This window comes from Gossypium hirsutum, chromosome D13 (genome assembly GCF_007990345.1).
Source record: "Gossypium hirsutum isolate 1008001.06 chromosome D13, Gossypium_hirsutum_v2.1, whole genome shotgun sequence".
NCBI lineage: Eukaryota > Viridiplantae > Streptophyta > Magnoliopsida > Malvales > Malvaceae > Gossypium > Gossypium hirsutum.
Window position 1 is genome coordinate 52,090,802 of NC_053449.1, and position 11,208 is coordinate 52,102,009.

The 11,208-nt window shown below is 32.2% G+C and overlaps 2 protein-coding genes across 3 annotated transcripts; both read right to left on the reverse strand.

The window, feature by feature from the left end:
* Window positions 1-301: 301 nt before the first annotated feature.
* Window positions 302-1,737, reverse strand: LOC107920763 (early nodulin-like protein 2). The gene is made up of 2 exons (XM_016850610.2): window positions 1,358-1,737; window positions 302-1,275 (listed from the first exon to the last, which is right to left on the reverse strand). The coding sequence occupies exons 1-2, from the start codon at window positions 1,515-1,517 to the stop codon at window positions 419-421; spliced, it is 1,017 nt and encodes a 338-aa protein (XP_016706099.1). The 5' UTR covers window positions 1,518-1,737; the 3' UTR covers window positions 302-418.
* A 932-nt stretch (window positions 1,738-2,669) lies between these two features.
* Window positions 2,670-6,737, reverse strand: LOC107918600 (protein DETOXIFICATION 19). 2 transcript variants are annotated; one of them, XM_016848196.2, is made up of 7 exons: window positions 6,289-6,737; window positions 3,926-4,470; window positions 3,736-3,822; window positions 3,592-3,648; window positions 3,263-3,501; window positions 3,068-3,186; window positions 2,670-2,880 (listed from the first exon to the last, which is right to left on the reverse strand). In XM_016848196.2, the coding sequence occupies exons 1-7, from the start codon at window positions 6,571-6,573 to the stop codon at window positions 2,863-2,865; spliced, it is 1,350 nt and encodes a 449-aa protein (XP_016703685.2). In that variant the 5' UTR covers window positions 6,574-6,737; the 3' UTR covers window positions 2,670-2,862. The 2 variants fall into 2 exon arrangements, with proteins under 2 accessions (XP_016703685.2, XP_016703683.2); XM_016848194.2 differs by having other exon boundaries at window positions 2,670-2,951.
* Window positions 6,738-11,208: the final 4,471 nt, after the last annotated feature.

Genomic DNA, 11,208 nt, shown 5'->3' on the forward strand with positions numbered 1-11,208 from the left:
ATTTAAAGTTATTTCATTAAAAATAAGTTATAATAAAATTAAAAAAAAATATTTAATTGGTGGGAGTAATGCAACTAAAAAATTATACAATAACAATTTTAACAATTCAACAAATTAAATAAAATTTTGAATAATTTAATAAATTTTTAAAAAAATTTTTAAAGTTAAGTGGTAAATTATCATTGCATTTTCACAAATACCGTACCTTTCACGTCAATGCTTTGTTTATTTTGTGAAATTGGATGCCTATGCTATACCTATTTTGAAATTGAAGACATGGAAATATAGACGGCAAATCAGATGAAACACAAACTCAAATATGAATCATTAAACATCATAACAATAAAAAGAAGAAGAGTAAACAATCTAAAATTAAAAATCAACTATAAAAATTCCCATACCAATACATTAGATATTTCTAAAACCCACACGTTAAACTACCGAATACCATATTGAACAAGAGGCTAGCTGCAAGAACCACTATACTTGAATAAATTGAAGTGGCAGATGACTTGGGAGGGGAACCGCCGGGTGGAGTGCTGGTCTGAGTCTGAGAACCAGCTGGAGGAGGAGAAGAAGAAGAAGAAGAAGGCGAAGGACCCTGTGGTGGTGCCGGTGGGCCTGAAACCGGTGCCTCACCAGGAGGGGAAGAAACAGGAGTAGTTGGAGCTTGGGGTGATGGAGGTGTTGCAATAGGGCCTTCAGCCGTTGGCGACGGTGAAGGACCATGATGAGTGGGAGAGAGCTCTGGGCCTGAATAAGGTGCTGGTGATGATGCAGTGGGGGGATTTGATATGGGGCCATGGTGATAAGGAGACTGTGCTGGACCTGGAGTTAATGCTGTAGGAGACTTTGCAATAGGACCAGGAGCCAGAGCAGGAACCGGAGATGATCCTGTGGGAGGCTTTGCAATAGGACCAGGAGCCAGAGCAGGAACCGGAGATGATCCTGTGGGTGGCTTTGCAACTGGACCATGGTGATAGGGGGAGTGCGCCGGCCCTGGAGTTACAGGGCCATGGTGCTTGGGAGAAGGTGCTGCGGGTGGATGAATGGATGGAGTCCCATGTCTCACAGCCATAACAACAGTGATCATTTTCTGACCCTTTTGGCAATGCCCCTCTTTCCCACTAATGAAATAAAATGGACCGGAATGAGGATACTTAAACTCAGAGCTTCCATTGTTCATTTCCATCAAAGGTTGCTTCCTTTCACACTTATCATAATCATCTTTTTGAACCAAGAGAACCGAGTCTGATCCTTTTTCATATTTGAAAACTGCCAAAAACCAGATATACATAAATCAATAAACAATTTAACAAGAAGGAATGAAAACCCCCAAAAAGCATGAACAACTTACTGATAGTGTCATTCACTTGAAACCTCATTTTACCAGCCCAGTCATTGTACTTCTCTTTAGGGTGCAAAACCCAGTCAACATAGAAAGTATAGCAATTAGATGAAGAAAGAAAAGAAACAAATAGAACTAGAAATAGGGTAAGTAATATATGAAATTTCATAATTGAAACTTTATTTCTCTTTTGGTTCAAAAAGAAGGGCAAGTTTATGAATATATAGAGAGAAACACATGTAGCTTCAAAGAAAGCACTAGAAACCCATTTTTGAAAATTAAGACTTTTGGGATTTAATTAAGAAAAAAAAAAAGTGCAAAATTTCCAAGTATCATTGGAAGAAATGAAGTCATTTAAGGAGTGTATATTACGTGTTTCTTTTTTGTTTTTTTTGTCCTCCCAAGTCTTTATTCATATATGAGATTATGAGGCTCCAAATACGTGGCAAAATAATGGGAAAGAAGTGGACAGATTTGGAATTTAACGTATGGAATGGTTGAATTTTCTTTTCCCTGGGTAATTTGAAGTTTATCTGTTAGTATTTTTATTTATTAATCACATTTTTCAGTCATTATGTTCATTTTTCTTAACGTAGATATTTGTGTTTGGTAATAAAAATGAACTAGATGCTCGATCATACCCTTATTCTCTTACTAGTTACGTAAATAACACAATTTTACAATTTCATAATTATGATAACTAATTTGGTACCATTATTATTTGGGTTAAGCTCTGGTCTAGCCCAAGAACCCAACATGATGTTTTTTTAAAGTTGAAAATGGTGGATTTTGTCATTTAATAACTGTTTTGGTCTTAATTAATTTGTTTCAGACTTTAAATCCCTTGCTGCCTGCTTCAGACCAATGGTGTGTCGGCAATGGAGTTGTGACTTGTGATGTCAACAAAGACCGCTTGTCGTTGCCCTACTTGGATTTTGCTTTCCATAATTAAATTCTTCTAAAATAACACCATATTTTTCAAATTTATATTTTCATCTATGGAATTGTAAACGCCAATATTAAAAAAAATTAATTAAAATATCACAATCCGAAATTAACATATGCACCTCTTCAAAATGATGAGAAAGAGTTTGAATTCTATTTTTAGCGTAAATTATGGATTTAATCATTATTTTAATTTGATTACTTTTAATCATTGTATTTTTTTAAGGGTAAACATATTATTACATGTGAAAAATCTTGTGAAATTATTTTCACATATTACTAGCGAAAAAAATCAACTAATAGATTTAATTGATGTTGTTTGTGTCAATATTGGAATCTTGAAATTCGATTAAGAATGATTTAAATGGGGAGCATAGACAAAAATTAAATTTTGATTAAATTAAATTACAGATACATAACTTACGCATAAAATTATGTCCATCTCTTGAGCAACTGATTTGATTAGCTTAAGAACAATGAAGAGTAGAAGAGTGAAGCAAGCCATACTGTTGCCTGGTTCTTCTCTGCATTAATCTACAGAGTTTTCCTCATCCCTTTCTGCTGAAATATCAATCTTTGACCATCTCCTATGAAATGTGATCACCAGTAGAATGGCAAATTGGCTTAACAATCCACATATTAAGCCTATCCATAGACCCTACTCACAAGATACATAAGGACTAATAAGTAGACCTATTTAAGAATTAAATTATTATTATTATTTTAAATTCAAAGGTCGGTCCAAAATTTGAGAGGAGTTGAAAATTCCCTCACCTTAGCATACAGCTTAAACTTGAAACCAGCAATAGCTGCAATCGGCATGCCAACAACATAATAAGATGCCAAGTTAACAACTACAACCATGTGCTGCCAACCAAGACCTCTTGCCACCCCTTCCAACATTAAAAGAAAAGGCATTCATGTTATGAACTTAGAAATCTATAAAGAAGGATTGGATGGTTTTCAAACCTGATAAGACACTTTGAAATGAATCAACTGCTATGGAGATTGCAAGAAATGGGGTCATAGTAGCAAAGTCTTCAATGATTGAAGGACTGTCACTGAAGAAACCAGCCCAAGTATCATGACCAAACACTAAAGCAAGGATAACTATAAGAGCAAGGAGGACCACAAGTTGGAGTGTCACAGCCATGGCTTTCTTAGCTTTCTCTGGTTTTTCAGCTCCCAATTCATTTGACACTCTTGTGCTGGTTTAAAAACAGGGTTTCAATGTCTCAATATCAATGGCTTCAGAAATCAATTAAATCAAAAAAGAAGCAAATATTATGCAAACTGACCTTGCTGCAGCACTAAGGCCATAAGTAAAATTGAAAGCAATGGCTTCAGTGTTTACACTGGTAAATTGCAGCAGAAAGAATCAACCATTTGAAAACTAAAATAAAGTGAAAAAAGAAGGAAAGAAATAGAAATAAATATCCTACCACATTGCTACCAGTGAAGTAGTTATTTCTGAATTTGGCATCAATCCTGCTAGCAAGACAAGAATTTCAAAAGCCCAATACTCCAAACTGGCAAAAAATATACAAGGAAGAAAGGGGTTAATAAGATAATGTTGTCATGGCTGTCATAATATATGTTACTATAAAATGATCAAGATTTGGAGGAACTCACCACACCATTGCTGCAGAGGGTAAGGCTAATTTCAAGTCTGGAATGATATAACCAAATGATTCAAAAGAAAACCCTCCCCAAGTGTGCTCAAACTTGTTTGAGAAAGCAACATAGGTTATCAAAAGGAGAAAAGATATCCAAAAAGAGATAGAAACTGCCATTGAAGCTCCCTCGAGACCAAGACTTGACCAATAAACCAAAGTATAAGCAATGCCAAAGTGAAGTACCAGTGGCAGCCCTGAGAACAAGACTAAGGGCATGACAATGCTTTGTGTTTGAAGAAATCTCAGAACATTTTGTATCAAACCAAATGCAAACACAGCTGGGATTTGATACTTGAGGTAAGCATCAGCTTTTTTTGCAATATCAGGCTGTTGATGAAAAAATATTAGTATTGGCTCAGTAAAGAACCATAAAATGGATATAATGATTGAGAAAAGGAAAGAAATGATGCAAGAAGCTTGTAAGTAGATTCCCAGCATGTTATAAGTTTTTGCACCAAATCCTTGACCACAAAGAGTCTCCAGTGCTCCACTTAGTCCCAACTGAAAAACAAACAAACAAACAGAAAGGAAAGGACTGTTCAGATAGCCAACTTTCAATGCACACAACTACAAGGCTTTGACATTACATCAGATACATGGAGATCTCAGAATTATATACACATAAGCAAAAAAAAAAAATCTATGAAAGATCCCTTAAATCATAGATGAAACCTATAATCAAGTAGGTAAAAGATAGCAGAAGGTTGGTAATCTTCTTTGGGGTAAGAAAGGAGACGTTAGTGTTAAAATTGCAAGGGATAATTTGTTTCTTCTACAATTTACAAATGCTGAAGCTAGAGAAAAGGTCCACGGCATTTTCAGAATAAGCAGGTGATACTACGCAAATGGGAGCCTAATCTGAAGTGTTTGGAGTTCTAACTGGAAGTACTTCATCTATTCCTTGATGATAATTGCCGTAAGGAATATTAGAGGGTGTAATAACCCTTTTAAGAGGATGAAAGTAGTCAATAGAATTCATAAACTGAACATTGATGTTGTATTACATTGCTATTTATATAGTTGGCACCAAATAAATTCGCTCTATTAAAAAATTTAATTTTTTTTATTTTACCAGCTAATGATTAGTTGATGTAACAAGTTGATGGCGTTATTCTCTTTAGTTCCATCAACTATATTCATTTACTTATATAATCATTAATTAGAATTTTTAAGTTACTTTTATAAAAAAGCCAAACCTGTCTAAGCCCGGTCCGACTTGACTTGGCCAAGCTTGAATAAGTATTTTTGCATCTCGACCTTGTCCGAATTCAATTTAAATAGTAACAAATTTTAAATTTAAATTTAAATTAAATTATAAAAATATATAAAATATCAATAAACATATATTTTTAATATTTTATTAATTTTTGAATAATTTAACGATTTTTTTGAGTGAACCGACCCAAAAACAGGTCTGGATAGCTTGTATCATTCAACTGATTAGAAGCATATTGGCAAGTCTAAGGCTCTTTATGGATAGCCTGGTCGAAGGATTACATGCTAAAAAATCCATATTTTTGCAAGTTTCACTGAGAAGAAATTCTAGCTAGAGCTGGAGGAAGATTCTAAAACTCGGAAGAAGCTGCATCTGTGTTGGCTAACTTGGGCGTCAGTAACAATAAAATAACTATTTCTGCAATTTGGAATGAAATTAGAGAAAAGGAGAGGAAAGTCAGATGATTTGGTTTCCAGTTCATATACCAAAGCATTCCTTTCTAACTTGAACGGTTGTCCTTCCCACAAAAGATAAAGACTTACTGGAAGGGGGATGAGCATTGAGGGCTATTGTTCGCTATGTCAAGGGAACTAGGAAACAAGAGATCGTCCTTTTGCAAATTGTATGTTTGTTAGTGTCTTACGACCTTAGGAGAAGCTGGGGGATGGAATCAGGAGATTCATTGACTTTGCACAAGACTAAAGGCTAAGCTCTTGTTGTTTATATTTGAAGTTAGCATGGAATTCTTTCATTTACTTGGTCTGGCGAGAAAGAAATAGAAGACAGTTTCAAAGGTTTGAGTATTGGTGAGCAGGATGTTGTAGGTTGAAGGTTTTCTTGGATAAATAAATACTCATCAAAAAAAAAAAAAAGAAGAAGCTATAATCAATGAGACCCAATCTTTTATTTTCTTCTATAACCCTTCCCAACAAATTTCTTCACCTAACAGTCAAGACAACAGTAATCACAAAGCTATAACCCAGTATACCAGTCTATAAATGTGAGGATACAATAAGCTTTTAAAGAGCTTTATTTTCTCCAAATAAGACGGAGTCATGACCTATGGTGTTATAAAGATGGGATAAGAGTAAATATAGAGTTACCATGAAAGCGTAGCCAGTGACATTGGCCCATGAATTGGCAAGTGTAGCACCAGCAAGGTCAAGCTCTCCAAGGTGACCAGCAAACATGACAGAAACCAAAGCAATGGCATAGTAAAAGACATTGGTAAGGATCATGGGCAGTGAAAATAAGATTTGTGTCTTCGCTTCTTCTACATCTAAAACATTCCTCAAACTCAAACACCTTGTTTCTGTACTTTGGTCTTGTCCTTGGGAAGCTTCACTCAAGAGAACTGTAGTATCTAAGCTTGAGTTTGATGGCTCCATAACTCAGATATTCTTGGGATGAACTTTTTTCTTTTTGAAGGATTATTGGGATGTTCTTGTTCGTTATTATTGCTTACCAAATTGGCAAAGAAATTGGAATGACGGATGGGATTCTTTATTGTGGTAGTCTGGTAGATGGAATTTGATTGGTCGTACTCAATGCAAAAACAAATATATGGTTGCAATTTGTTATTTAAATAGAAGGAAAGGAAGAGGGGAGATTAAATCATCCTTAATTAACTTATAGATTAGTGTTAAATCATTGCTATTGCTATTAAACTTATTTAACCCCTACAAAGTCTGTAATTTCATGAACTTAGGTTTCTGCTGTTGATATAAAAATATCTCTTTTCATGCCTTCGAATGCAAACCATAGAACAAGTGTGAAATAACTAGAAATAATCAAAATAAAAACAATTTTTAATGACAATGACTAAAATATAAGTTTTTTCCGTACCAAAAATAAAAACTTGTAGAGTTAAATGAGGAACTATGAAATTTGATCTTTGTTATGAAAGTTGAAATATAGAGATTTTATGGGGACTAATGCAGATATGGATGGATCGGGGCAGGAACACTCAATTGGCAAGTAAAATAGACAGGCTGGAGGGTGGAGCCTCACTTCTCTTAAACGCTGTCAGGCTTTGATCGATGTGCCCCTAAAAGGACGGGAATTTTACAGATTTATCCTTCAAGATATGATTGTGCCCCAGATTTTAAACGTGGTACACATGCTATATCATTAGTTGATTAAATTTGAAACATCAATAAATACATTAAAATTTAAACATTACTAAAAGTATGTAAAATTTATAAAAAATAAAAAAGTAAACTATACCATGGTCGGCCTTTTCTTTTGGAATTGGTCCAAATTTTTTTATTAATTACGAAAATGAATCATTTGCAAAATTATGTATAAAAATCACTACAGGAAAATAGAGTTTTAGCGGCCTTTTTTAAAGTCTTTAGCGGTGCTTTTAAGCGCCATTAAAAGTATTAGTGAAAGCGCCGCAAAAAGTACTGCTATAGACAACGCTGTTAAAAGCCTGTTTTGTTGTAGTCCTATTTGCTACAATAAATTTTGATGTCATCGTTGCCATTGACGGCACGACCTCTAATAAGTACTCAATCATTGGCCAATTTAAAAATAATAATTTCCTTGGGTGTTGCCGCTGCCATTGGCAGTATTAGTAAAAATAACTGTACATGTCATGCTAAAATACTCATATTCTGAGGGAAAAAGAAAAGGAAAATATTAATAGAAAGCATGTTAGATATTTTTTTGGTGTCATTGTTCTCTTTAGCGATATCGGTGCTTTTTTTAAAAAATAATTTTTTAATGGGTGTCGTTAGCCTCTATGATGGCATCAGAGAAATCATAAAAAAGTTGTAATTCATTTTCTAAAATGAAGACTTAGATCTAGAGCAACAAAAAAAAATTGAAACCTTAATGAGGACAAAGAAGGAAAAAAATGGTATATATATCTAGATAAAAACAGAAGCTCCAATAGTGAGAAAAATGAGAAAGAAAATTGAAAAACTTTTGAGAAAAATAAAAAATTATGGGGGAGATTGAAGAAAAGTTGAAATAATAAACAAAAGTTTTCCAATTTTCTTTCTCATCTTTCTCATTATTGGAGCTTCTCTTTTTAGCCAGGTATATATCATTTTCTCTTCTTTGCTGCACCAATTTTTTTTGCTGCACCAGATCCAGGTCTTCATTTTAGAGAACGGATAGCAATTTTTTTTTTAAAATTTCCCTGATGCCGCTATAGAGGCTAGCAATACCTATTAAAAAAATCAATTAAAAAAACACATTTGTGCAGCAAAAGAGAATGATGACACCTATTAAAAATACTATTTTTAATAAAAACACCAATGCCGCTAATGTAAACGGTGACACTTGTTAAAATATATTTTTTTTCTTTTTCCCTCATAATACGAGTATTTAGCATGACGTGTATTTTTACTGGTGCCACCAATGGCAACGGTAACACTCAAGGAAATTATTATTTTTTAAATTGACCAATGATTTTACAAGTGGGTCATTTTTATAATTAATACAAAATTTTGGGCCAATTAAAAAAAAGCCCCTATGGTCACTCTAAAATAATGTTTGTCTTATTTTGGTCACTTGTATTTTTTTTATTAATTTAGTCATTCTAAATAAGATAATTATATGAATTAGTCATTACCGTTAAAATTTTCATATTCTTTTAACAAATTGCTGATGTGGCACATAAGTAAATTGAATGGTTGGTATGTGATATTTTTCATTGACTTTTGACTAAAGTTTGTGGACCTCTCTATAATTAGTCTAAAACTTTTCCCTTCTAAACTTCATAGAAAGATACTAAACTTTAGTCAAAAGTAAAAAAAAATGCAACATGTTAGTCACTCAATGGGCTAATATACCACGCCAGCAATCTGTTAAAAGAAAATAGAAATTTTTACGGCAGTGACTAATTTGTACAATTATTTTATTTAGAGTGACTAAATTGAGAAAAAAATAGAGTGAACAAAATAGAATAAACCTTATTTTAGAGTGACCATAAGTGTAGTTTACCTAAATAAAAAAAAAACATAAAATTGATTTTTTTATGTTTTTTTATAAAATTTTATAAAAATAAAAAAAATAAAAAAAAATATTAATATTTTTTATAAAATACTCAAAATTTTAAATTTTAAATTTAAATTCGACTTCATAATTATATATTAGGAAGTTGGAGCTATCTAAAAACATAATTATCATCCAATGTTATAACCATTCTCTCAAAACCTTCAAGCATTCATCAAGGTTTAACTTAAAACATGATTAAGCAATTTCTAAATCTATTGCTTGGCTTGTCATTATCTACTATCTTACACCAATAATCTATCAACAATTTAAAAGGAAAAGTCACGTACCTTCACAAATGAGCTCACAGACAATGGAGGTTTGAGATGGAAGAATGGAAGCATTATTTCTCCTTCTTTTCTTCATGTTTCCTTAATCATTAATATTAGTATAATCTAATGGCTATCGTTTTTCATCACACAATTTAATGGAAGTGAATGGATAGGATCATGTCAATCCACTAAGTGATGTTTAATTAAGGTCTAATTGCATTCAAGGTCATGGCTAAGGGCTAGTTTGACAATGATTTTGAAAATTGCCGTGGAAAAGTTTGGTTTAAAATTTGAGTGTTTAGCATTTCTGTCAAAAAGTACTTTTGAGAAATAAAATGTTCATTTTAGACATGTTATTATTAAGTAATAAATATGTATTTAAATAAAATTTAAATTAGTTAATATTATTATATTTTAGTAAGAATATAAAAAAAATTATTATAACTTCTTGTTAATATTTTAATATATGAAATATAAATTTTAAATATTTTTAAGCAATACATATTAATTATTTATAAAATTTAATTAGAATATATAAACTATATTTTAAATATTTAAATATAACCATTAAATATTTGCAATTAGTATTTTAAAAAATATTTTTTTATTTTTAATTAATGATTTTAACACATTTGTAATTAAGCACCAAAAAAAGAAAAAGAAAAAGACTATGTTATTGGAGGTGTGAAAAAGTAATTAAGCACCAAAAGTGCTTTTGAAAGAGGAAAAGCTATTTAGCTTCTTCTTTTCAAAAGTGCTTTTAAAAAGTACTACTGAAAAGTAAAAATTTTCAGCCAAAATCAATTTGTTTAGCACAACTCTTCTTCCAAAAGTACTTTTTGGAGCCAGAAGTGCTTTTCTTTAAGAACTACTAAAAAGGCCCTAAATAAATCAATAACGACTTGCTTAATTTCCAATCAATTTTCTCTATTTTAATCACTCCCCAATTTAATCATTGTTTAATAACTTATCTAGTTTAATCATTTACAAATTCAAATTTCTAGTCCTGTATTTGTCTCGTAGCCTTCTTGATTTAAAATTTTCGAATGGCTTAGTTTAATAAATTCAATCTCGAAATTGACTTTTACGATATTGATAAAAATCGGGTTGTTACACTCGACCTCTCTTTCTCTTTCGTCACTAACTTTGTTTGTCATCTCAGCTCATCTAATTAGGATCTTAGTGTTGCCCGCTCTTGAGTATGAACACTATCCTTATTAGAATCTTAAAATTGTTTTTGTTTACATCATTAAGTAAACTCTAACCTTGTATTTATAATTTAAAATTTGAAATATAACTAATTAGAATTTAAATTTACTTTAATGAAATTTCAAAAAAAAAATGTATTGTTAACTTGAAGGCAATTATTAAGAACAAGCTAAGTTCTGACAGAACTAATTGAGGAAAGTGACACTTCTTCAAGCTATGTTCTGGTAGAGTTGATTGAAGCAGTTGATACTTCTTCAAGCACTACTAAACATAGAATAAAAACAGGGGATATAAAAATTTTTACCCAATTTGGTTTCCCTATGTTTGCAGAGTCTAGCTTAGTGATAAATATTCACTATCTTCAACACTTACAACAAGTGAGAGCCTCACTCTATCACACCTAGTGACAATTTTGGGACAGTCAAGTGTCATACATTTCACCAAAGATCAAATGCATCACAAAAGAAACAAATCATATAGATATTCAACACCAATTTTTTTAGGAGGTGATCGTTCAAGGAGATGTTTATATTCTCA

What these genes read in the sequence shown, in the direction of transcription:
- LOC107918600 (XM_016848194.2), bottom strand. Translation starts at nt 6,573, where the DNA reads ATGGAGCCATCAAACTCAAGCTTAGATACTACAGTTCTCTTGAGTGAA. An exon ending in TCACTGGCTACGCTTTCATG is followed by an intron (nt 4,471 to 6,288) that starts GTAACTCTATAT and finishes TTTGTTTTTCAG; the next exon opens with TTGGGACTAAGTGGAGCACT. An exon ending in AGTTTAAGCTGTATGCTAAG is followed by an intron (nt 2,952 to 3,067) that starts GTGAGGGAATTT and finishes TCTTGTGAGTAG; the next exon opens with GGTCTATGGATAGGCTTAAT.
- LOC107920763 (XM_016850610.2), bottom strand. Translation starts at nt 1,517, where the DNA reads ATGAAATTTCATATATTACTTACCCTATTTCTAGTTCTATTTGTTTCT. An exon ending in TCAAGTGAATGACACTATCA is followed by an intron (nt 1,276 to 1,357) that starts GTAAGTTGTTCA and finishes GGTTTTTGGCAG; the next exon opens with TTTTCAAATATGAAAAAGGA.